The 27,253-nt window shown below is 49.9% G+C and overlaps 1 protein-coding gene across 2 annotated transcripts in view; it reads left to right on the plus strand.

Moving 5' to 3' along the window:
* Positions 1 to 27,253, plus strand: part of P2RX3 (purinergic receptor P2X 3) — a 307,490-nt gene that overhangs the window by 120,491 nt on the left and 159,746 nt on the right. For both annotated transcript variants that reach the window (XM_086953350.1, XM_086953351.1), the window contains exon 2: positions 2,889 to 3,024. In XM_086953350.1, coding sequence (XP_086809476.1) covers positions 2,889 to 3,024 — 136 coding nt within the window. The remainder of the gene's footprint in view (positions 1 to 2,888; positions 3,025 to 27,253) is intronic.

Consider the following 27,253-nt stretch of genomic DNA (forward strand, 5'->3'; position numbering starts at 1 on the left):
TTATAGAGCAAACATTATTTTTAAATGTACAGAAATTGCTTTCGCACTTGTAAAAGGAATTAGTACCGTGAAGGTTTTGGTGACGAGAGGGATTCCCAGCGGGAATGTCACTCACAAATTTAGGGGCATATTATCAAGGACTGGTGTTAAAATTATCGCCGTTTTATCGGCAGGAAGCTGCCGCTAAAGTGGCGATAATGGCCTTGATAATACGTCCTTGTTAATTCCCATAGAATCCCATGTTCTGGTGAGAACATGGGCTTCTATGGGAATTAACAAGGGCGAATTATCAAGCCCATTATCGACGTTTTATCGGCAGCTTCCTGCCAATAAAACGGCGATAATTTTAACACCAGTCCTTGATAATATGCCCCTTAGATATTAGTAGGCATTTACACACACCAATTTAAGCCCTCATCACCTCGTAGGTTTACGAAAGACAAAGGCAGGAGTAAATCCCTCCCAGAGGGGATTGGCGCGGCTGAGGGGGCAAGGATTCTTCCGGGGGTGTTTCCTTCATAGAGAAATAAAAGAAACACGCCAGGAAGTGCGATGCACTTGTTTGTCTTGTGAAAATACATGAGTGTATATATTCGCTTCAGAAAATTGATTTCTCCAAACTTTTTGGGTTATGCATGGAAAGTTGAAGCTTACAAAGTTTTTGGGGCGATAAACTACCTCACTATCGCGAGTGAAATATCGCGATACAAAAGTATCATGGCTTAAAAATAGAGGGGCAGATTTACAAGCCCCCTTAGTCATTTTTGCGCCGCCGTTGCACCACTTTTTGTGAAGCGCCGGCTTGAACAATATGCCACGTTGTGTCCCATTTACAACATGACGCATCTAGGGAGATGCGTCAGGTTGTAAAGCCCTGCGTCACATTATACCTGCGTCAGGTATAATATATGCTGGGTGGGCGTTCCCATGCAGGAACGCCTCGTAGAAGAGACGCCGTGAAATCTACAAGATTTCACTGCCTCACTTCTAGGACGTCACTGCGTCAAATCCTTACGCCTGCTTGAAGCAGGCGTAAGAAGTAACGCAGCACAATGAGGATAGGCTTGCCCATGTATTGCTGGGGTAGCGTCGTGCTTGCAACATGACTCCAGCAATGCGTGCCTTTTGGCCTGACTGATGAGTAAGAATTTCTGCCTCATCTGTCAATCCTTGCGCCATGGTGAGCTGTATTGTAAATAAGGCAGGGCAGATTTACAAGAACTGGTGAATCCCTGCATATTAGCAGGGATGCACCAGTAAAGATGTGACATGCAGGAATACCCTTGCGCCACCACGGGTGCCTCGCATTTACAATGCGACGCACCGCGGCACAAGGCTAGTCAGATGCGTGTCGCATATTTTGGCGTAAGAGCAGCAGATTGCTGGAGTCATGTCGCATGCATGACACAACTCCAGCAATGTAGTTGCACCTTATTAGTACCAGTGTAACACCCAAATATAGCAATAAGCCACATAAAGGTGACCAGTCAACCTTTGTGAAGGGCCTCCCACTGCTTGGTAACACGTATCTCTGGGTTTTTTACTAATTTTTGAACCCTTTGCACTAGAAACACATTTTTTTTACTTAAAATCTGAAAATTATGCAGCAGACGGAGCATTCTATGGCGAATGTGGTAAATCTACAATATGCGAAAATCACTGCGGCCGAACAATCGCATCCTCATTCCAGTGGCCCTGAGGATGGGCTACCCAGCACTAATGGCTGACCATGCAGGCGGCCCCGGAGCAGGACATAGCGCCTCCCGGCACCTATAAGTGAGTCTGTGACCGCGAATGGTGGACCTGGGCTCACCCATACTGCTGTGCCTGGGGCATACACGGAGAAGGTTGCATGGCAGAATAGGCCTTTCCTTTTACTTTACCTTTGGCGCCCTCAGCCTCATTAAGGTGAGCCTTTTGCAGGAATGCTAGGTTCATGTCACCTCGTCAGCTGAGCGTGTATTATATATTACTTGGTTGCAAACTCCATCCCTCTTATATTCCATGTGGAGGAGAGGTATCTACCCAGCAAACCTGTCACTGTTAAAGTCGCTGTGTCGGGCTGGAGTTCTGTCTAAACTGTATGATTTTATGGTTAACTCACTAATTTGCATTTTTTACTTAAATTGCATTGTACCGAAATTATTTTGTTTTTGTCTTTCTGTGGGCAAGTGTGGTATGCTATATTTATGTGCTGGTATGAACACTGTCTACAAGTCTGTTTGTGCAACTTCGGGCCAGATTATCAAGAACGGCGATAACATTATCGCCGATTTTTGAGGCAGGAAACTGCTGCAAAAGTGACGATAAGGGGCTTGATAAATGCCCTTGAGAATTCCCATAGAAGCCCAGGTTCTGTTGTGAAGGACATCAAACCTGGGCTTCCATGGGAATTCTCAAGGGAATATTATGAAGCCCCTTATTGCCGCTTTAGCAGCAGTTTCCTGCTACTAAAGCAGCGATAATGTTATCCCCGTTCTTGATAATATGGCCCTTAATGTTTAACGCAGCCAGGCATCAAGAGGGAATCCTTGTGTCGGGGAGTTCAGTCGCTCTCTCTCTGTAGCACTGAGAAGGAGGCTCTGTTTGGATTTTGGCTTGTGGGGTTGAGGGGCTGCAGCCATAACCCTTGGAGTATGAAGCATTCAGTGCATAACCCCTCGCATGGCCACATTGGGTTACAGCAATACCTGAATTTTAGTAACATTACTGTGTGTGGGGGGAGTAAAGGTGTTGAAGATCTGTTGGAAAGGGTGGAAACTAACTGGAGTGTGGGATGCTACAGAAGGAAGGATCCTGGGCAGGTGGGATGACCTTGGGGTTTGACCTCAGAGGTGGTGCTTCCAGTGGTTTCCAGTCTTTCATCAGTGTCTCTTCTCTCCTCCTAGGTGGGTGTTTATCCATGAGAAGGCCTACCAGGTCCGCGACACCGCCATCGAGTCCTCCGTCATGACCAAGGTCAAGGGCTTCGGGAAGTATAGCGAGAAGGTCATGGATGTGGCAGATTACGTCACACCCCCACAGGTGGGTCGCGGAATCCAGGAACAACCAGGGGAAACCTAAACCATCCATTCCTCAGAGTCCTCAACCCCCACTTTTTAAAGCACCCCTCAAAGTACTAACACACTCTTCAACCCCAAATATTCATCACACTCCGAAACCACAAATCTCTAATCTATGCCTTATCTCCAAACCTCTCCCATAGTCACCAACTCCAAGGGCCCGATTCACAGAATGAACTTAAGACTCAATCCTAAACTTACTACTATTTTGGTATTAACAGAATGAACTTACTACTTTTGGCATTCACAGAATGAACTTACTACTTTTGGCATTCACAGAATGAACTTACTACTGTTTTGGTATTCACAGAATGAACTTACTACTTGTGGCATTCACAGAATGAACTTACTACTTTTGGTATTCACAGAAGTTAGGATTTTGTCTTAAGTCTGTCTTAAGTTTGTCTTAAGACAAAATCCTAACTTCTGTGAATACCAAAAGTAGTAAGTTCATTCTGTGAATACCAAAACAGTAGTAAGTGCATTCTGTGAATACCAAAATAGTAGAACGTTTAGGATTGAGTCTTAAATTCATTCTGTGAATCGGGCCCACTGTTCCTACCATAGTCCTCACCCAAGTCTTACCTCAGTCTTTGTAGTTATTAACCCATTGCCCCTTGCAGAGGGCAGTGCCATCCTGCACTTTCATAGAGGTTATGGCTGGCCCTGCTTTTCCACCCATGGCCTTGGCATTTGTGAGCCCATAGGGGCGCTCCATCGCCACAGGCGAGCACAACTGCTGCCCCCTTGCCTACTATGGGAACGGGTGTGATTTGTGCCAGCTGAGATTATAGCAAAAAATAAATATGGATAAATACAGACGGGAATGCCCAGAATATAATTACCATAAAACTGGGAGCCCTAGTAATTATTGACAAATAAAAGCATTTCTCCAAGCTAGCGCCTGCTTCAAGGAGACATCATTTGTTGATGCAAAGCCTGGCATGACTACCTTAGTAGGTTGGGCTGTGCATCAAAAACTACGGATGTTTGCATCATCCACCCATTCAACACCCACGCCAATGCCTTCCTAATGCTTAGTGACGCAACGAGCAGCAAAGCAGCACCAACATCTGTCTGCACAGAGAAAAAGGCACCTATGCAGCACTGAAAGGAAAATATTCATCCAAGACTTTTCACTTCTTTTGCTTCACTTTGTGTGATCTTGTGCACATTAGTGGTGTTTTAGTGCCCCCTACAGTGCCTGAGCTCCAGACCCTGATTCATCAGCCCTGTTGCTCCTCCCTGCACCCCTAGAGAGTCAGGAGTGCGAAGGGGGTACAGAGAGCACTGGAGCCACAAGACACCAGTGGGAAATCCCAGTTCCCACCACTAATAAAACCCAGTCGCCCACTAACCCCACTCTAGCACCCCTCAACCCGCAGCTTCTCAACTGAAATTGTCTTTTCACAGTGTTTCGCGATGAATCATGCCTTTATTTGGGGTCCTAGGGGGTCATGTTTGGACCTAGGAGGCCCATGCCAGTCATGCTTGTTTGTACAGACTAAAAACCTTGCAAGAAAATAATACATCCGTCACGCCCCTTTGATTTGTCATTGCAAGTAACGCCATGTATACACAGGCATGGGTAAGCCGCATCCTCTTTCGGTACGAAACTGTGTTTGTGCGTGAAAGTTCAGCATTGGCGCAGGAAAGCGTCCCGCGAGCGCCTGCACGACTTAGTAGCAAATCTCGGACCCTGCCAGGAAGTTCTTTAGTCATTGTAAATTTGTCACATATACTTATATTTTTGTTTGTACATCAGGTGCTTGCTGCGTTTAATATTGTGTTCCTTTTGCCTGCGTTGTTTTAATTGTATGGCTTGCTATTTCTCGCCAGGAAGTCCTTTAGTCATTGTAAAATTTGTCATATTTATTCTTATTTTTGCTTCTGTCTGTTCATGCTTGCTTGAGATTGTGCGCCTTTTGCCTGTGTCGCTTCGATTTCTAATGCCTGCTATTTTTGTTTGTTCCATTCCTGCAACAGTCCTCTCATGTAACGTAACTGGTCATATTGTACAGCGCTCTGACACCTTCGGGTAAAGTCCGTGCTTTATAAAAATGCATTAAATAAATAAATAAATAAACAGCCTGGACCAGTTCTTGCAAACCTCATCTGCTATCAGCTGAAGGCACAGACAGTCGCAGTTCACACAGTGTGCACTGGAGGGCAGCAGATGACAGGCTCATATCCGACTCCACATACCAACGTAAAGAAACGTGACGTGGCTTGCTGCCCCAAAGAAGCGTGCCGTTGTCCTTCTGTCTGTCTGCAGTCTGTCCGTCCCCGTGTACTGTCGGTGAGGCACTCTGCACCCCTCTGTAGTGTCCTGCGGGACACGTTCTAGTCTTTCTATAAGTGTAACCCACACTGTACACCCACCCACCGCCGGCGTCACGAGTCAGGTGACCCGGTCAATAAAAGGGGCCGAGCGCTCGTGCTATGAGGCTATTGCCTCGGTATCCAAAAACTCACCACTGTCAGAAGGTATCTGACAGGAGAAGACAAGAATCAGGCTTGCTCGTGGCCCATTAACCAGCCCACTATCCTGGTGTCCGTGTGTCCCTCATTTACACGATGCGGGCCTGAGGCCCGACTTTACACCCTCAAGTCTCCAGGGTGTCACTCAGGCTTGTACACGCCAATGCTTGTACACACTCATGCAAGTCGTACAGAATAGTGCTACTTTAAGAACTCCAAAATACAATCATTACTATACAGTGGGCGGGGCTTAGAGTGGGATATAATGCTACAAAACACAGACCAAGTTAAGAGTCAGACAACTGCAATTCACAAACTGCACTTTAAATTATTTACTACAACAGCGCTACTGATAAAACAGGAGTAAATGTACTCCAGCTGAGTTAGTCAAGCCCCAGACAGAGCCACCCACTGCTACTGTCACACAGTACTAAAGAATAAAATCGAGGCAGGTAAAGTTTTATTATAATGTTATTAATATATAATTTATTAAAATGAAAATGTTAATTTATTTTTTATTTAAATCACAAAGATACCATTTAATTCAATTTAAACATTTAATTTAAATAAAAATAAACAATTTTTAAAGTTAATATGTCATAATATGAAAGCGTGTTGTCCTTCGTTACCGTGGTAATGTTCGGTGAATAGGTGTTAGGTGAATGTGTTGTAATATTTTTAAGTCAGGTAAAAAGTGTATTTTTTATATTTTAGAATCAATTTTCTTAAAATTCCCTATTGCTTTCTGCATGGAGATATCCACTATACCTGGAAAGTTACCAATACTAACTTTTCCGTCAGAAATGAGGTCATAGGAGTCTTCGCCCCTCATTTGACGGTATGGAGACACATCATTCCACACGTATGTAAATCTTCACCCATAAATGCTGAATTGCATCCATCAAGAGATTTGCACATAGGTGTTGTGAGAAGTTGGCCTGGTATATGCTGTCCACTATTCTAGTGGGCACCTTGCACCAGTCCAAATGACCCTTATTGATGGTAGGTTAAAGACAACCTTTATTGAAAGCTATCCTAGTGGTAGCTGTGGAGAGCAGCCTTCAGGCTAAGTCTTGAAGAAATGTAAAGCAGCTTGTTTTACCAGTCTGAAATCTCATGAATGACCAAATGAAAGGAGAACCACACCAGGTATATATATAAAATATATGTATTTATTCTAAACACATCCCTCTAGTCTCTTTATGAGGCTAGAGGCAAAAGTACATTCAGTAAACTTAATATCACACAGTAAATTAACACAATGTACCTTGAGCCCTAGGGGCTTACCAAACCGTATATTAAGAAAGTGGTATAAGAACCATGACTGACATAGATACAAGGCCTAGAGCCTTTAGAACCGCTGGGGCCACCAGGAACTACCCAAGGTAGTGACACAGGGGACCCACGGGGGACGGGTGCAGTGTGTGAACACAGCCGCGAATCACCATTAACTTCTATGGGGACAGTCGCGGTTGGAATCTTGAAGATAAAGGACACTTAGAAGATGACCCCTTTAGAAATAGAGGGTTCTAGAGCCAACTCCCACGGGAGCACCAGAGTACTTGAGTAACCTCACCCAGGGAAGCTGGGTGCATAGGTGTCTTTTGGTGTCGGGTTTCGTCGTCGTTTTCAATGGCAATCTGCTGCAAAGTGCTTCTGGCGTCCAAGTGGAAAGTGTCTGATGTGATCCAAGCCTGGATCGAAGATGTGAGGAACCTAAAAGCAGAGGGGACACTTGTCAGTGACCAGGTGGACGATAGGCGGATGCCCACCGATGTCGGGTGCTTTCAGGTGAAGAAGCTGAATATTGACTCTTCAGCCACGAGGACCAGGAGGCGTTGACGACAACCAGGTTCTGGATTTGAGCTATCCCACAAAGAATGCTGAGTGCTGCGGTGTCGGTTTCCGGATTGGAACCAACAAGCCTTGGCAACAGCAACCCACGCAGAAAGCAGAGATAGGCTTTGGTGCAGACCAACAAGGTCTGAGGGACTCACCACGCAATGGGGAGCCAGGGCACGTCTAAAGCAACCAGGGAAGCCCAAGGAAAAGTAGAGATACCTTCGAGGGGACCCGCCAGTCGACGGACCAGGGATCGCGAAGGAGCCTCGAGCGGAAATGCAAGAAGCGTGCTCACGGAACACTCTTGGAGTGTAAGTCCACAATCTTTGGAACAGATGGTGCTCAGGGCTCGGGCTATAAGTAACCCAATGCACAACTTCAGGAAAGCTCATGAAGTTAATGCACTTAGCAAATGTGCACAGCGTTCAGGGGTTACTGTTCCACATCACTGGTGAGGGCTGCGGGTCTCAGCTTTGCTGGGGACTCGTGTCGGCCTCTGAGAAATCTGGAAATCCTCTTCCTGTGTTGCAGATACTATGGAGTCCTTCGGGAGCTTCGGAAATGCATACTGGCAAGTTGCTTTGTTGGTGCCTGCTTGAGCAGGGGGTCACTCCTTGACCCCAAGGGAGATTCTTGCGTCCTCTAGTCTTTAGTAGAGCATTAAAGTTCCAGGATTCAGTTGCAGGGTTTTGTCCAGGTGTAATCTAAAGTCCTGTTGCCAGGGGTCCCTTACTTATACTAAGAAAAAGGGTTGGACATACTCTGGGGACACACCTATGGGAGGGTGAGGAAAGAGGGGTGGTCATACCCATTTCCTTCGTCCAGCTTCTTGCCAGAGCAGGAGCTGGTAGTCCCTGCAACCGGTTTCAACTGGGCCATGCACAGGGACACCAAGTGTGTCCCCAGTGCAGACTTTCAAAGCACTCATGGAGTGCACCCACCCAGCCCCAATACACTAAAGCTTGTCTCGGAGGTAGGTGGTTACACCTACCTGTGACAGGAAACCTATTGACAAAGCCTCCCCTGCCAGAGTTTCATCCAGCAGCAGGAGGTCAGACCCCTGTCTGTGACTGCAGCATCCGGTTTGTGATGCCAGGGCTCTTTTAAACTATTACCGGTTAGACCAGTGTGTACATGTCTCTCCCACTAGAAGGGTGGAATTCTACCCCTGCCGCCAGGACTGGCAGGGGTGGGGGATTCCAAAGTGTTTAACACCAAACATGACATGTTTCCATGCAGCCATTCCAAAGTTAACATTTACCGCAAGGTTATAATGCACTTAAGAGTATATAGTCTGGCTGCATCACAGAACAGCCTCAGAGAATAGGCTTCGAAAGCTGCAGTGGGGTCCAGCTCATGCATGGGCACCTTCTCACACAAAACCAAGCACTCTTCCTTCAGGATTGATAAGGCCTGCCATAGGAGTGACTGATTTATATTTTATGTTTATATGTGTCAGTGATTAAATGTAGATATAGGTAACCTATGCACCACCTTACACAGGCTGCAGTAGCAGTCCTGTGGTGTCATTTTGGAAGGCTTCCCAGGGGTGGCATAGTACCTGCTGCAGCCCCTGGTGGGCCTCTGGGGTACCTATGCTCTGAGTACCTGGTGTTCCATATACTAGGGACTTACAAGGGTACCCCGGTAACCAAACTGGAGTGTACCTAAAGTACATGCAATCATTTTAGAGAGGAAGCAGCTAGGCTGCAGTCCTGAATAGCAGGGCCCCAGCCAGACTAAAGTCGAAAAACAGTGAAACACCAGCAAAAAGTGGGGGTACCCATAGTAAGCAGATGCTACTCTCCTACAGGCATAGGAGTACATCTACACACGAGGAGCTCTCCACGTGTAACCTTGCCTACTTACCAGGCCTCTTGTGTTTCTCTGACTCAATATCACTGGGGACCTGATAATTCCAGGGGGCTTTCCTTCTTTTGTATTTCTGCCAGTCTAATAATTCAAAAGAAGGTTAGCCCCCTGGAATTATCAAGTCCCCAGTTATATTGAGTCATCTGGGAAGTTTAGAAAGAGTTTGCTCTGTCCTTGAGGCTAAATATGGAGCGTAAAGTCCAGTCTATGAGGCCACATGTGGAGAATCAGGACCAGTCCTGGAGGCCACCTCTGGAGAAAGTGCCCAGTCCTGGAGGCCACCCATGGAGATTTGTGTCCAGTCCTGGCGGTTTCCTGTGGAGAATCGTTCCCAGTCCTTGAGGCCACCTCTGGAGAAAGTGCCCAGTACTGGAGGCCACCCGTGGAGATTTGTGTCCAGTCCTGGCGGTTTCCTGTGGAGAATCGTTCCCAGTCCTTGAGGCCACCTCTGGAGAAAGTGCCCAGTACTGGACCCCACCCGTGGAGATTTGTGTCCAGTCCTGGCGGTTTCCTGTGGAGAATCGTTCCCAGTCCTTGAGGCCACCTCTGGAGAAAGTGCCCAGTCCTGGAGGCCACCCGTGGAGATTTGTGTCCAGTCCTGGCGGTTTCCTGTGGAGAATCGTTCCCAGTCCTGGAGGCCACCTCTGGAGAACCGTGCCCAAGAGAGTGTTTGTGCTTGGGTAGGAGTTAGTTGGAGTGTATGGGCTGAGCAGAAAGGAGGCAGCTCCTGGACGGGCATTACATAGGAACTTATCTTCATCCTGTAACCTGTAACTGAAGATATAACTTGAGGAATTAGCGTATATGAGTTTGAGTTTTAAATTATTTATAAAGCACACGTTCACCGGAACGGTTCCATGGCGCTATGGTATACCAAGTCCTCAGAGACAAGAATAACGGGGGGGACTAATGATAAATGATTAAGGGAAGGCTTTGGCGAAAAGAAAGGTTTTTAACGCCTTTCTAAAAAGTGAGTATTGGGTAGTACATCTGAGGTGGGCTGGGAGGGAATTCCAAAAAATGGGGGCAAGGGTGGAAAATTTAGAGCCTACCCATTTTTTTGGCGAAAACGGGGGATGCTCAGCAGATGTTGAGAAGAGGAGCGAAGTTCCCTGATGGGGGCGTAAGGTTTGATCTCTGATGAGATAAACGCCGGAGCTGAGCCTAACTGGGCCTGAAAGACAAGGCAGCCTACCTTAAATTGAGAACGTTCCTGGATGGGAAGCCAGTGTAGGGATTTCAAAAGGGGAGTAACATGGTGGGATTTGGAGAGATTATAAACCAAGCGAGCGGCCTGGTTCTGAACCAGCTGCAGCCGTCGTATGTTGTAGGCAGGCATGCCGTGGTAGAGGGCATTGGCATAATCCAATCGAGAGACGACCATAGCCAGTGTGATAAGCTTTAGGGCCGAGAATGAGAAGAAACGGGAAACCCTGCGGATAGTACGAAGAGACAAAAAAGAGGAAGAAACCACCGAGCTCACCTGGGAGTGCAAGGTGAGTTGGTCATTGAGTTTAAAGCCGAGGGTTTTAACAGAGGGGGAGGGGGAGGGGGGCGGCCCAAGGGAAGGGGGCCAAAAGAGGGGGGACCAGGGACTGGAGCAACCACCTGTCAAAACCAACTCGGTTTTATCTGGGTTTAGTTTCAGGTGGTTGTCATTCATCCAGTCCCGGATGAAGAGCATAGTGGATTGGAAATTAAATTTAGAATCAGGGGAGTGGGAAAGAGAGAAAATGAGCTGGAGGTCATCCGCATAATTATATACGGATACCTCCATTTGCTGAAGTGCAAAGATGAGGGGGGCTATGTACAAGTTAAAAAAAAAGGGAGAGAGGGAGGAACCTTGAGGGACCTTGCATAGCAACTTCCGGGGTTCGGCCGAGAAGTCTCCCAGGCGGACCGCTTGAGTGCGGCCATTTAGGAAGGAGGACAGCCAGACCAAGGCCGTGCCACCGATCCCCGCCGCCCCAACACGGAAGAGTAAGATGGAATGGTCCACCGTGTCAAAGGCGGCGGAGAGATCGAGTAGCACCAAGGCCTGGGGAATGTTCGTGTCTAATCCCTCTCTAAGATTGTCAAGTACTGAGAGCACGACTGACTCGGTGGAGTGCCCTGGGCGAAAACCGGCCTGGCGGGGAGCTAAGACTCGGTTTACTTCCACATAGGTGGTAAGTACTCTGGTAACATGTCGCTCCAGAACTTTCCCTAAGAAGGGGAGCAGGGAAATAGGACGATAGTTGGTGGGGACAGAGAGGTCCGCACCAGGTTTTTTGAGAATGGGGAGGATTATCGCGGTTTTGAGAACAGGGGTAACCACGCCCTGGGACAGGGAGCAATTGAGGAAGGTGAGCGGAGGCAGTGGGCAACACGTGAAGATGTGACAAAGAATGTGGGTGGGGCATGGGTCAAGTGGAGACCCAGATTTAACCAGAGGCAGGAGGGAGAGGAAGGATTCCACTGTTAGTAGAGGGAAAGAGTCAAGGCTAGCCTCTGTAGGGGTACAGGGCGGGATGAGGAAAGAAGGAGAGGGGGGGGATATTAGCTCTGATTGTTGCAATTTTATCCAGAAAGTAAGAATTCAGGGAGTCGCATAAAGGTTGTGAAGGGGAAGGCTTGAGGGTAGTTCTATCGGAGTAGGCAAGTTTGTTAATGATAGAGAAGATTTCTCTGGGCTTATTCTCCGCGACTAGAATTTTGGAAGAAAAGTAATCCTCTTTGGTGGAAAAAATAAGTTTTTTATATTGCAACAAGAGGGAGGTTTACTGAGCTTTGAGGGTGGGGCAGTACTGACGTCTCCCGGCCCGTTCTGCTTGACGGACTGAAAGTTTTAGCGATTTTAGTTCATCGTTGAACCAGAGGTTGGAATCGTTCGTCCGTCTAGAGGGGACCCGCCTAAGTGGGGCGATGGAATCACCGACTGAAAGAAGCCAAGAGTTGATGGCGTTGGCTTGGTCTGAGGAAGACAGACCAGATACGACTGGACTGGAAGAGGAGAGAGAGGAAGCTAGAGAGGCTGCATCCACCCGACCCCAGGATCTTACCCAGATATTTTTAGGGTACGAGGGCTTGGTGGGAGGGCCAATTTGAGAGGAAAAAGAAATCAATGAGTGGTCAGACCAGGGACAAGGGGAGACAGATAGGGATACAATAGGGCAGTTGAGGGACCAGATCTGGTCAAGGGTATGGCCTTGAGTGTGCGTAGGGGAATGAATGTGCGAGATGAAGTTAAGGGAACGTAGAGTTTCGGAAAATTCCTTGGAGGTGGGACATTCAGCTGGGTCAGAGGGCCAAAAGCTGAAGTCACCCAGCACCAGGACAGAGGAGTTATTAACTGCTAGGGTGGCTGCAAGTTCTTGGAACCCGTCAAGAAAGGTTTGAGGAGGTTGGGGGGGACGGTACATAAGTAAACAAGTGAGGGGCACTTTAAGGGAGAGTGAGCGGACCACTAGGAAGTCTGATGAGCCAATTGGGGGAAAGCTGAGAGGTTGAAATGGCAGATCCTTCCGGGCAATCAGGGCGACACCCCCGCCTGATTTACCGGTTGGCCGGTCAGCTCGGAGAACATAGTAGGTAGCAGGGAGAGATGCTAATGAGATGGGGAGGGAGCTGTCACGAAACCAAGTCTCCGTAAGAAACAGGAGGTCCGGCTTGTGAAGATCCAGCAGAACAAAAAGTTCATGGCAGTGCTTGACTGAAGATCGCGTGTTAAGGTAGTAGATGGAAAGAGGCGTTTGCCTGGGGCCGGCCAGGGGGTTGAAACGGAGGGGATAGGGGGGAAGAGGAAGCGGGTGAGTTGGGTCATGAAGAGTGGGAAGAGTAGCTGAGATTGTCAGTCCCAAATTATTGATGTGGGTGGTCAGGGAGGCCTTGATAAGCCAGGGGCCTTGGAGAGCGATAAGTTGTGCTGGTGAGTATTGTAGAGGGCCGAGATAGCGGGGTGGCCTAGGCACTGGGCACGTACGGTCGCGGACGGGCGCAGACGGGCTTGCCTTAGGCGCGGCTTCAGCGCGCAAACGTCGCGCCCGCTGCGTTCGTCTGCTGCGCGTTCGATGGAGGCACATGATTTATGGGAGGCCAAGGAGAGGAAGGGGGCGTGGCCTCAGTGAGGGGCGTGGCCTTGGCGCTCGCCAAAGTGGCGGAAAGGGGTGAAGGTGCTCGGTTACCTGCCGCCACAGTGTTGACTCGGCTGTGCGGGGATCCGAAATCGAATGGTAAGTAGGTATTTTTAGAATCCAAACACAAGTTTAAAACAACAATTTCAGTAGTGCAATGTTAAAAATCAGTGTGTCCGCTCCCGGCTTCCGCCTCAGGAGGACTCGAATTTCTATTTTATACGTGACCTAACTACATGGTTGAACAAGTTGCAACATCCCATATGTCAAACTGCATTAACTGTACTTTTCTGGAGGCCACCCTGGAATGCTGTGTTCTGTTGTGAAGATCGTATCAGGAGGATTGACTCCCAGTCTGGAAGTCACTCTGGAATGCTGTGCTCTGTTCTTGGGGATTGTGCCCAGTTCTGAAGGCCACCCTGGAATGCTGTGCTCTGTTCTAGAGGCCGTATCTGGAGGATTGTGTCCAATCAGGGGGCCACACTGGAATGCTGCATTCAGTTCTGAAGGCCATATCTGGAGTAATGTGTTCAGTCAGTCCTGGAGGCCCCCTTCGGATGCTGTGTTCTGTTCTGGAGGTCATATCTGGAGTACTGTGTTCAGTTCTGGAGGCCGCCCTTGGATGTTGTGTTCTGTTCTGGAGGTCATATGTGGAGTATTGTGTCCAGTTATGGAGGCTGCTTTGGGATGTTCCGCTCTGTTCTAGAGATCATATCTGGAGTATTGCGTCCAGTTCTGGAGGCCACCCTCGGGTGTTGTGTTCTGTTCTGAAGGTCAAATCTGGAGTAGTGTGTCCAGTTCTGGAGGCCCCCCTCGGGTGTTCTGTTCTGGAGGTCATATCTGGAGTATTGTGTTCAGTAGAGGCTGAGATGCTGTGTTTTGTTCTGGAGGTCATATGTGGAGTCTTGTATCCAGTTCTGGAGGTCACCCTGGGATGTTGTGTTCTGTTTTAGAGGTCATATCTGGAGTATTGTGTCTAATTCTGGAGGCCACCCGAAGATGTTGTGTTCTGTTTTAGAGGTCATATCTGGAGTATTGTGTCTAATTCTGGAGGTCACCCTGGGATGTTGTGTTCTGTTTTAGAGGTCATATCTGGAGTATTGTGTCTAATTCTGGAGGCCACCCTCAGATGTTGTGTTCTGTTCTTGAGGTCATATCTGGAGTATAGTGTACAGTACAGGCTGCGACTCTGGGATGTTGTTTTCTGTTCTGGAGGTCATATCTGGAGTATTGTGTCCAGTTCTAGGGGCTGCCATCAGATGATGTGCTCTGCTCTGGAAGTCATATCTGGAGTATTGTGTTCAGTTCCGGTAGCCACCCTGGGATGTTGTGTTCTGTTCTGGAGGTCTTAAATGGAGTATTGTTTCCAGTTCAGGCAGCCACCATGGGAAGTTTTGTTCTGTTCTGGAGGCCAGATGTTAGACGGACTAGACGGACCGGGAGGGTCGGCCGAGGATAAGGGGAGAGGTCTCCGGGGAGAGCCGTCTCCAGCGATCGTACAGACAAGTAACTTCCCCCCCACAGACGGACACCACACAAGGTTAAAGTTCAACGAGACTTTATAGGCAATTCTTTAAGTACGATGGGATGGTACAAGGAGGTCTGGACTCAGGGGTCCCCTCGATTCTGATCTCTGGTTTGGGAAAAGGGTAGCGGGACAGTCTTGTTACCAAAAGGTGGAAATAGCTCTCAATCCTCGAGCTCGGCGTTCTAGATGATCGGGCCGCGGCGGAGCCAGCAGGTCCCGAGATGGACGAAGGAAACGACGGTCCGCGGCGGAGCCAGCAGGTCCCGATGAGATGATGGTTGCAAACGGTCCGCGGCCACGCCAGCAGGTCCCGACGACGATGAAGGATCGGAAGGTTACGAAGGTTGCGGCAGCGCCAGCAGGCAAGACGAAGGTGCACAAGGCAGAGCTACGGCAGCACCAGTAGTCCGTCAAGGATGAGTTCTTCTTTGCGTCTCTCGACTCCAAGATACAACTGCCTTCCTGCTCTGGAGCTGCCCCAGTTATAGGGCTGATGTTCTTTGATGTCCGGACCCTCGCACCTGGAGGTCGGGAGGTCCGGGACGAGGGTGTCCCGACACCCAGCAGGGGGGTGGAGCCAGCGCCCGGGGAGGCGATGGCCGAGCGGCGCTTGGCGGGGGAGAGCCATCGACACCTCTCTCTCCCATTGACTTGCCAAGTAGCCCGCTCACCTCCTGGGTGGATGGTGGTGCCGGGATGTCTGCGGCCTGGCTAGGCCCAGGGTTGAGGTCGATCGGGGGCCAGGCGGCCTCGTGGTGGAGTGTCCAAGATGGCGTCCCGGATGGGCGCGCGGGCCAGCAGTGGATCGGGCCCACGAGGTCTATATGTTCGAAGGCAGGGGTCCCTGAGGGGACGGAGGACGTGCAATGGTGGTGTGTGGTACTTGCGTGACCGGGCTCGGGCCTGGTCGGGCCGGGGGAGAGCGGCCCTTCATGTGGCCTGTCCAACATGCGTCCCCCCCAGCTGAAGGCGGGGAGAGTTACCCATCCTCTTGGGGACTCTCCTCGTCGAGGCGGAAAAACCGGGACAGGCCATCTGCGTTGGCGTGATCTGGCCCAGGCCGGTGTTCAACAGTGAAGTCCATCCCTTGTAGGGAGATGGACCAACGTAGTAACTTCGGGTTTTCCCCCCGCATCTGCATCAGCCACTGCAGGGGTCGGTGGTCGGTCTGCACCCGAAAGTGTGTGCCAAAGAGGTAGGGCCGGAGCTTCTTGAGGGCCCATACCACAGCGAAGGCCTCCCTCTCTATGGTGCTCCAGCGCTGTTCTCGTGGTAGGAGTCGTCCGCTGATGAAGGCCACTGGCTGATCAAGGCCTTCGGTGTTCACTTGAGACAGGACTGCCCCAATGCCATGGTCGGAGGCATCCGTCTGGACGACGAACTCCCTGCTGTAGTCGGGGGCCTGGAGCACAGGGGCGGAACACATGGCGGCTTTCAATTGTTCGAATGCTGTTTGACAATCTGCGGTCCAGTTGACTTTCTTGGGTTGATTTTTGGACGTCAGTTCTGTGAGGGGCCCCACTATAGTGCCATAGTCTTTCACAAACCTTCGGTAATAGCCCGTGAGGCCCAGGAAGGCTCGTACCTCGGTCTGGGTGATGGGGGGCTGCCAGGACTGGATGGCGGCAATTTTGAGCTGCAGAGGGGCCACCAGGCCGCTTCCCACCTGGTGTCCGAGGTAGGTTACAGACCCTTGCCCAATTTGACATTTGCTGGCCTTGATCGTGAGGCCAGCCTGCTGAAGGGCTTGTAGTACTGCTCGGAGGTGGTGGAGGTTGTAGGAAGGTACATCCTGACTATGGTTGCCCCCAACTTTTTGCCCTGTGTTTTAGCTGGTTTTGGACATAGTCGACCTGGGACCCTGCCAATCAGGACCCCAGGCCTACTGCTCTCTCTTTAAATGGATTCCATGTACCCTAGGTACATTTCCAATTGGTACTGGGCCACCCTATCAGACCCTGTAACTCAGGGCATGGGTGTACCCAGGGCTGCCAGGGGCTGCAGCATGTATTATGCCACCCCTGGCTGGCCTCCTAAATTTGACACAACTGGCTGCATGACAGCTGGGGCAAAGTCGTGTAATCACCCTTTGCTGTAGGTGTAGTATACCTATACCTAACCCTAAAATGGACACACAGATCCCTATCAGTCACTCCTATGGCAGGCCTTAACAATCCTGAAGGCAGAGTGCTTGGAATCGTGTGAGATGGTGCTCTGGCATGAGCTGAGCCTGTCTGCAGCTTGCGGAACCAAGTCCTAATAGCTGTTCCATGATATCGCATACCATATACTCTTAAGTGCATTATAATCCTCGCGGTTAAATGCTAACTTTGGTATTGCTTTATCAAAACATGTCGAGTAAGGTGTCATACGAATTGGAATACTAACCCCTCGCCAATTCTGGCGACGGGGTTAGCATTCCACCCTTCTAGAGGGACACGACATGTATGTAACTGTGAACCCCGGTTAAAGTTAAGCAAAGCCTCAGCTCCACAAAATGGATGCTGCCACCACAGACACGAGTCTGACCCCCTGCAGCTGGGAGTCCTCCCAGTGAGGGGAGCCTGGACAAAGGGTTTCCTGTCAGGGGCGGTGCTAGCACCGTCCCAGACATGGTTTTGTGTATCCTGGGTAGGCAGGGCTTTTCAGGAAGGTGACTGCTGAGTGGCACCCCGGTGCTCACTACGCATAGGCCAGTCAGAACCAGTTCCAGGGGCACACCAGCCCCTGGCCTGGGGAAGTCCGGCAGGGGAGAGGGGTGTAACCACCCCCCTCCTGGTCCCACCCATAGGCAGGACCTAGTCACCGGGTCAGCCCCCTTTTTTAGTATAAAGATAGGAGCGGGCCCCCTGTTCAAAGTAGATCATCTTTGGAATCAAGATACCACTTTCTTCGAAAGGACTTCACGATTTCTTCTTCAAGATTCTCCCTTGTGGCTAAGGAGTAGTCACCCTGCATCCGCAGGCACCATCCTAAAGAACACTGCGGTCTGCTGCAAGTCCTTCATCACGAATCCGACGACCCAGCTCGACGAGACCCGGCTTCCCTGGCACCTCTGACCTCTACTCACCTCTACAGCCAAGCTGAGAACCGTGAGTGCGACGAGACCTCGAGGGACCGACGATCGCCAAGACTGCACGACATCTTTACTGCAAGCCCACCGTGTCCTCCACTGGTGAGTGCTTTGGGGTCCGAGAAGCCCCGACCCAGCGCAGCTCCAGCACCCAAGGTCAGCCTCCCTGCATCTCCACGATCGGCGTGGGGCCCTTCTGCTGTTTGCTGTGCACCGCGTTGTTTGGCTACTAGCCGGCTGGCTTGTGGCCTTCTGAACGACGCCCGACGACAACTCTTCTGCTGGTCTGGTTGCTCCAGGCTGGCCCTTGCTTCCTTTTTCAAGAGAGGCACCCCGGACCCTCCTGGTCCACTCCAGACGCCATTTTAGGTCCACCGCGTGGGCTTGAATTTGCCAAGGCTTTGTTGCCCAATCCTGGGTCCAGCGACGCCGACAGCTTCTATCTTCGTGGGACAGCTCGATCCTCCATCCTGGTCGCCGACAACGCCTCCTGGTCCGTGAGATCTTCGAGCTACAGCGTCACCCACTCACCTTGTCGAGGTGGCTACCATCCGGTGCCCTCCTGGTGCCCACTGACTACTGGCTAGTAGTCTCGAACTTGGTCCCCTCTGCTTTCAGGTGTCATCCATCTTCGAGATCCAGGCTTGGATCCAACTGAACTTTCTTCACTGGTCACCGGCCAGCATCTTTTCTTCCGGCTCCTGGTCCGTCTACGAGGATTCCCGACGTCTTTTCAGACCTATGCAGCTGCAGCCCCTGGGCTAGGTAACTTCGGCATTTCGGTGCCCCAGCATAGCCTCACTATCCAAGGGTCAGAATCTATCTTCGTTTTCTCCCTACCAGGTCGGGTTCGCCCGAGAACACTAACTTTCTATTTTTCCTAGCTACCATAGACTTTTGTCCGCATCTCGCGTGAGAGTGCACACACTGCACCCGAGTCCCCTAGGCCTCCTAGTTGTAATCTAACGATTCCCTAGTCAAGTCCTAGCGATTCCAAAAGCTATTAGTACTGTACTTACCTGCTAGGAATTTCACATTCCACTTTTAGAGTATATGGTTTTCCGTGCCCCTCGGGCATTTGTATATACTGTGCTAACTTAAGTATTTTTGTAAGAGTTTTGGTTTGTGCTTAGTACCCTGTCCTCATAAAGAGTACAGGGCTGTTGTGATCTTTAATAAATAACTGTTTATTTTCATAACACTTGTGTGGTGTCCTTTCACTGGGTATTCAAGGGGTATATGTGTGGTAAACAGCTGGCTTAACACGCCCTCTCGAGTCTTTAGCCTTAGACTGCTCGTATCCATGCTACTAGGATAGCTGGTCTATAAGGTTGACTTACAACCAATCATCAATAAGGGTTGCTGGACTGATACATAGTGGGCACTAGAATAGTGACCACTGCATATCAGGCCACCTTACCACATTGGTGAGCAGCGGTTGGGATTTGAGCTTGCTGTTGTTTTACCACACGTATCCTAAGAATATCTTGTTGAAAGATCACATAAGTACTGTTAGGTACATATAACTAAAGCTTAGAATACTCTGAGTTCTACTGAACCAGCTGTTGTAGCTCCTCAAGGCTTAGCACACCTTGGCTGCAACTCTAGCAAGGGATCAGTAGGTAACACATAGTGTAGGTAGGTGCATCACTTACACCACACTAGAATCAGCATGTCAGACAAAGGAGGAAACTCTGAGTATCCCCTTGTGTCAGTGGACCCTCCACAGGTCCTTACTTCAAAATATGCTGCTCTTAGCTTCCATGAGATGAGACAAGTGTGTACTCTCAGGAAACTAAAACAGGGGTCTAACCCCACCACTTCCTTTCTGATTGGTCTCTTAGAGGCTTATGATGCCAGTAGGGCTGGTAACCCAGACCCTTCTAATCCAGAAGGAAGTTTGCCCTCCTTACAGGGTCCCTTTGATATCCATCCCCTCCATGAGGCAGATGATGCTGAGGAGGAGGATGAGTTGTCTGGGGATGAGGCAGATAAGGGACAGGTAGAAGTCAGAAGACTAAGCAGGTCCAACTTAAGCAGACATGAGCTTGGTACTGGGGGACCCCTGGGCCCACTCTCAGGTCAGCTTAACATTGGGAATGGACGAGTTAGGTCTCTATCAAGAGGCTCTAACAGATCCTTTCGAACCAATGGCTCTCTCAACTCTTCTCACAGAGGGATGTCTTCCCCTAAGAGGAGAGTGTATGAAGCTGAAGAAAGGGCAATCAAACTGAGGATTGAAAGGGAAGAACTTGCCCTGGCCAAAGAGAGACTTGCCCTTGCTAGAGAGCAAGAATTATGTGGGCTACAGCCCACTGGTGGCAGCAATAATCCTAGCAATAGGGAAAGGAGTTTTGATAAAAAGCACCTGAATAAGATAGTGCCCCCCTTTAAAGAAGGGGATGACATCCACAAATGGATTACTGCTTTGGAGAGAGCCTGCACTGTGCAGGGTGTTCCCCAAAGTCAGTGGGCAGCTATCTTGTGGCTCTCCTTTGATGGTAAAGGTAGAGATAAGCTCCTCACCACAAGGGTGGAGGATGCTAACAATTACAAAATCTTGAAGAATGTACTGGTTGATGGGTTTGGTTTAACCACTGAACAATACAGGATGCTGTTCAGAGACACCCAGAAAACTCAGTCTCAAGATTGGACTGACTTTGTTGATTGTGCCACTAAGGCTTTTGAAGGCTGGCTACTGGGTAGTAAGGTTACTGATTTTAAAGGATTGTATAATCTAATTATGAGGGAGCAAATCTTAAATAATTGTCAGAACCAGTTATTACATCAGCACCTGGTAGACTCTGATCTGACCTCTCCACAGGAATTGGGTAAGAGGGCAGACAAATGGGTCAGAACCAGGGTTAGGCCTAAAAACCAGGGTGGTGACCAGAAAAAGGAATCAACCAAGCCTCAAGAGAAGGGTGGGGATAAATCCTCAGAGAAGACTTCCCAAGGGCCCCAAAACTCCAACAAGGGTGGTGGGTCCCAGAACACTCCTTCAGAACAAAAGAAACCTTATTGCCATACCTGTAAACAGGTGGGTCATTACAAAAGTGATGTCAGTTGCCCTAGAAATGGTAATAAGGGAAACATACCCCCAGGTAATACTCCTAAACCTCCTGTTACCACTAGTGGTAATCCCCCAGGTGGTGGGAGTGCCCCCAAGAATGTGGTGGGCATTACTTTGGGCAATCAGGAGGACTATGGCCTAGCCAGGTTCCCTGACCACACTCTTGTCTGTGAGACTGGCATGGGGTTTGCCAACTTCACTACTGGACCCCACATATTGGGAAAGTATAGACAAGAAGTTTTAGTGAATGGTCAGAAAGTTGAGGCATTCAGAGACACAGGGGCCAGCCTCACCATGGTGAGTGACCATCTGGTCCCCTCTGCTCAACTGACCCCTGGTTTTACTTATCAGGTGACAGACATTCATGGAGTGAAGAGAAGGCATCCCATGGCAGTAGTCAAGCTCAGCTGGGGTAATGTCACAGGGCCCATGAGAGTGGCAGTGACAGATAACCTACCTGTAGATTGCTTACTGGGGAATGACCTGGAACTCTCAGCATGGGCTGAGGTGGAGCAAGAAACTCACTCCAGAATGATAGGCCTATCCAGACAGGTTAGTGGGGCAGTAATAGCTACAGCCCCAGTCCAAGCACCATTCCTCCCTGAAAAGGTTGGAAGGGCAGTGGTAGCCACTGCCCAGGCTCAGACAGACTTTCCAGAACAGGATAGGAGGGCTGTGATAGTCACAGCCCAAACACAGACTGAGTGCCCTCCTGAAAAGGTTGGCAAGGTTGAAATGGTCTCAGCCTCTACTCAAACAGATAGTGAGGTTGTGACGCCTGAAACAATGGATCACTCCACTCAAACAGAGAGCATTGAGGAGGAAGAAGAGTCTTCCCCCTCCCAGACACTAGGTGAGAGCCAGCCTCCTCAGGGAACTGACTCTACCCCTGTTGAAGGAACTGCCCCAGAGGTAGTCAGGCCTAGCCTGGCAGAGCCCCTGATGGCCGTGGACCCTTCCCAGGTGGGACCCAGTCTGGAGCAGGTAACCTGCACCTCTCTACCCTGCCTCAGTCAGCCCAGGGCTGAAGAGGACAGGGAGGCCAGTGGTGGACCCAAAAGGGCCCCCTGTCCAAAAGAACCCCTTAATCAGCAGATTAGGAGCACTGAAGCTGGTAAACCCAGCCAAGTGAAAATAGAACAGACTCCTGAGGGATCCCCCTTAAAAGTAGTTAGGGAACTCCCACAGCTGGACACTGTTGGGCACAGCCAAACATGGGGCCTAAAAACCCCAGACCTGACCTGTCCCTCCAGTAAGCCAAACAGAGGGACTCAGCCTCCAGCTTTAGGTAGCCAGAGGCTGACCCTGAGAGCTCAGTGCATCTCAGCTAAAGAAAGAAAGGCACACATGATGAATGGTGATTGGAGGAAGTTGAGCCCAAAGGTAGAGGAGCCTCACTTCAGTACTCCACCCCAGCATCAGCCTTCTTCTTTCCCAAGACACACCAGAGACAGAGATTCCCTATGGTGGAGACCCTCAGATACCCTTAGGGTGAGGGGTTGCCTAGTGGACCATGACACAGGGGGAAACCAAGCCAGAGCTGGTCCTTCCTTATATGGCCACTTAGGTAATAGAGGCTTACCTGGACAAGGATAGCCTTATCTCCTTTCGTTTGGGGGGGGGGGGGTTGTGTAGGAAGGTACATCCTGACTATGGTTGCCCCCAACTTTTTGCCCTGTGTTTTAGCTGGTTTTGGACATAGTCGACCTGGGACCCTGCCAATCAGGACCCCAGGCCTACTGCTCTCTCTTTAAATGGATTCCATGTACCCTAGGTACATTTCCAATTGGTACTGGGCCACCCTATCAGACCCTGTAACTCAGGGCATGGGTGTACCCAGGGCTGCCAGGGGCTGCAGCATGTATTATGCCACCCCTGGCTGGCCTCCTAAATTTGACACAACTGGCTGCATGACAGCTGGGGCAAAGTCGTGTAATCACCCTTTGCTGTAGGTGTAGTATACCTATACCTAACCCTAAAATGGACACACAGATCCCTATCAGTCACTCCTATGGCAGGCCTTAACAATCCTGAAGGCAGAGTGCTTGGAATCGTGTGAGATGGTGCTCTGGCATGAGCTGAGCCTGTCTGCAGCTTGCGGAACCAAGTCCTAATAGCTGTTCCATGATATCGCATACCATATACTCTTAAGTGCATTATAATCCTCGCGGTTAAATGCTAACTTTGGTATTGCTTTATCAAAACATGTCGAGTAAGGTGTCATACGAATTGGAATACTAACCCCTCGCCAATTCTGGCGACGGGGTTAGCATTCCACCCTTCTAGAGGGACACGACATGTATGTAACTGTGAACCCCGGTTAAAGTTAAGCAAAGCCTCAGCTCCACAAAATGGATGCTGCCACCACAGACACGAGTCTGACCCCCTGCAGCTGGGAGTCCTCCCAGTGAGGGGAGCCTGGACAAAGGGTTTCCTGTCAGGGGCGGTGCTAGCACCGTCCCAGACATGGTTTTGTGTATCCTGGGTAGGCAGGGCTTTTCAGGAAGGTGACTGCTGAGTGGCACCCCGGTGCTCACTACGCATAGGCCAGTCAGAACCAGTTCCAGGGGCACACCAGCCCCTGGCCTGGGGAAGTCCGGCAGGGGAGAGGGGTGTAACCACCCCCCTCCTGGTCCCACCCATAGGCAGGACCTAGTCACCGGGTCAGCCCCCTTTTTTAGTATAAAGATAGGAGCGGGCCCCCTGTTCAAAGTAGATCATCTTTGGAATCAAGATACCACTTTCTTCGAAAGGACTTCACGATTTCTTCTTCAAGATTCTCCCTTGTGGCTAAGGAGTAGTCACCCTGCATCCGCAGGCACCATCCTAAAGAACACTGCGGTCTGCTGCAAGTCCTTCATCACGAATCCGACGACCCAGCTCGACGAGACCCGGCTTCCCTGGCACCTCTGACCTCTACTCACCTCTACAGCCAAGCTGAGAACCGTGAGTGCGACGAGACCTCGAGGGACCGACGATCGCCAAGACTGCACGACATCTTTACTGCAAGCCCACCGTGTCCTCCACTGGTGAGTGCTTTGGGGTCCGAGAAGCCCCGACCCAGCGCAGCTCCAGCACCCAAGGTCAGCCTCCCTGCATCTCCACGATCGGCGTGGGGCCCTTCTGCTGTTTGCTGTGCACCGCGTTGTTTGGCTACTAGCCGGCTGGCTTGTGGCCTTCTGAACGACGCCCGACGACAACTCTTCTGCTGGTCTGGTTGCTCCAGGCTGGCCCTTGCTTCCTTTTTCAAGAGAGGCACCCCGGACCCTCCTGGTCCACTCCAGACGCCATTTTAGGTCCACCGCGTGGGCTTGAATTTGCCAAGGCTTTGTTGCCCAATCCTGGGTCCAGCGACGCCGACAGCTTCTATCTTCGTGGGACAGCTCGATCCTCCATCCTGGTCGCCGACAACGCCTCCTAGTCCGTGAGATCTTCGAGCTACAGCGTCACCCACTCACCTTGTCGAGGTGGCTACCATCCGGTGCCCTCCTGGTGCCCACTGACTACTGGCTAGTAGTCTCGAACTTGGTCCCCTCTGCTTTCAGGTGTCATCCATCTTCGAGATCCAGGCTTGGATCCAACTGAACTTTCTTCACTGGTCACCGGCCAGCATCTTTTCTTCCGGCTCCTGGTCCGTCTACGAGGATTCCCGACGTCTTTTCAGACCTATGCAGCTGCAGCCCCTGGGCTAGGTAACTTCGGCATTTCGGTGCCCCAGCATAGCCTCACTATCCAAGGGTCAGAATCTATCTTCGTTTTCTCCCTACCAGGTCGGGTTCGCCCGAGAACACTAACTTTCTATTTTTCCTAGCTACCATAGACTTTTGTCCGCATCTCGCGTGAGAGTGCACACACTGCACCCGAGTCCCCTAGGCCTCCTAGTTGTAATCTAACGATTCCCTAGTCAAGTCCTAGCGATTCCAAAAGCTATTAGTACTGTACTTACCTGCTAGGAATTTCACATTCCACTTTTAGAGTATATGGTTTTCCGTGCCCCTCGGGCATTTGTATATACTGTGCTAACTTAAGTATTTTTGTAAGAGTTTTGGTTTGTGCTTAGTACCCTGTCCTCATAAAGAGTACAGGGCTGTTGTGATCTTTAATAAATAACTGTTTATTTTCATAACACTTGTGTGGTGTCCTTTCACTGGGTATTCAAGGGGTATATGTGTGGTAAACAGCTGGCTTAACACGCCCTCTCGAGTCTTTAGCCTTAGACTGCTCGTATCCATGCTACTAGGATAGCTGGTCTATAAGGTTGACTTACAACCAATCATCAATAAGGGTTGCTGGACTGATACATAGTGGGCACTAGAATAGTGACCACTGCATATCAGGCCACCTTACCACATTGGTGAGCAGCGGTTGGGATTTGAGCTTGCTGTTGTTTTACCACACGTATCCTAAGAATATCTTGTTGAAAGATCACATAAGTACTGTTAGGTACATATAACTAAAGCTTAGAATACTCTGAGTTCTACTGAACCAGCTGTTGTAGCTCCTCAAGGCTTAGCACACCTTGGCTGCAACTCTAGCAAGGGATCAGTAGGTAACACATAGTGTAGGTAGGTGCATCACTTACACCACACTAGAATCAGCATGTCAGACAAAGGAGGAAACTCTGAGTATCCCCTTGTGTCAGTGGACCCTCCACAGGTCCTTACTTCAAAATATGCTGCTCTTAGCTTCCATGAGATGAGACAAGTGTGTACTCTCAGGAAACTAAAACAGGGGTCTAACCCCACCACTTCCTTTCTGATTGGTCTCTTAGAGGCTTATGATGCCAGTAGGGCTGGTAACCCAGACCCTTCTAATCCAGAAGGAAGTTTGCCCTCCTTACAGGGTCCCTTTGATATCCATCCCCTCCATGAGGCAGATGATGCTGAGGAGGAGGATGAGTTGTCTGGGGATGAGGCAGATAAGGGACAGGTAGAAGTCAGAAGACTAAGCAGGTCCAACTTAAGCAGACATGAGCTTGGTACTGGGGGACCCCTGGGCCCACTCTCAGGTCAGCTTAACATTGGGAATGGACGAGTTAGGTCTCTATCAAGAGGCTCTAACAGATCCTTTCGAACCAATGGCTCTCTCAACTCTTCTCACAGAGGGATGTCTTCCCCTAAGAGGAGAGTGTATGAAGCTGAAGAAAGGGCAATCAAACTGAGGATTGAAAGGGAAGAACTTGCCCTGGCCAAAGAGAGACTTGCCCTTGCTAGAGAGCAAGAATTATGTGGGCTACAGCCCACTGGTGGCAGCAATAATCCTAGCAATAGGGAAAGGAGTTTTGATAAAAAGCACCTGAATAAGATAGTGCCCCCCTTTAAAGAAGGGGATGACATCCACAAATGGATTACTGCTTTGGAGAGAGCCTGCACTGTGCAGGGTGTTCCCCAAAGTCAGTGGGCAGCTATCTTGTGGCTCTCCTTTGATGGTAAAGGTAGAGATAAGCTCCTCACCACAAGGGTGGAGGATGCTAACAATTACAAAATCTTGAAGAATGTACTGGTTGATGGGTTTGGTTTAACCACTGAACAATACAGGATGCTGTTCAGAGACACCCAGAAAACTCAGTCTCAAGATTGGACTGACTTTGTTGATTGTGCCACTAAGGCTTTTGAAGGCTGGCTACTGGGTAGTAAGGTTACTGATTTTAAAGGATTGTATAATCTAATTATGAGGGAGCAAATCTTAAATAATTGTCAGAACCAGTTATTACATCAGCACCTGGTAGACTCTGATCTGACCTCTCCACAGGAATTGGGTAAGAGGGCAGATAAATGGGTCAGAACCAGGGTTAGGCCTAAAAACCAGGGTGGTGACCAGAAAAAGGAATCAACCAAGCCTCAAGAGAAGGGTGGGGATAAATCCTCAGAGAAGACTTCCCAAGGGCCCCAAAACTCCAACAAGGGTGGTGGGTCCCAGAACACTCCTTCAGAACAAAAGAAACCTTATTGCCATACCTGTAAACAGGTGGGTCATTACAAAAGTGATGTCAGTTGCCCTAGAAATGGTAATAAGGGAAACATACCCCCAGGTAATACTCCTAAACCTCCTGTTACCACTAGTGGTAATCCCCCAGGTGGTGGGAGTGCCCCCAAGAATGTGGTGGGCATTACTTTGGGCAATCAGGAGGACTATGGCCTAGCCAGGTTCCCTGACCACACTCTTGTCTGTGAGACTGGCATGGGGTTTGCCAACTTCACTACTGGACCC

The sequence above is a fragment of the Lissotriton vulgaris genome, chromosome 1_2 (assembly GCF_964263255.1).
Source record: "Lissotriton vulgaris chromosome 1_2, aLisVul1.2, whole genome shotgun sequence".
Lineage (NCBI taxonomy): Eukaryota > Metazoa > Chordata > Amphibia > Caudata > Salamandridae > Lissotriton > Lissotriton vulgaris.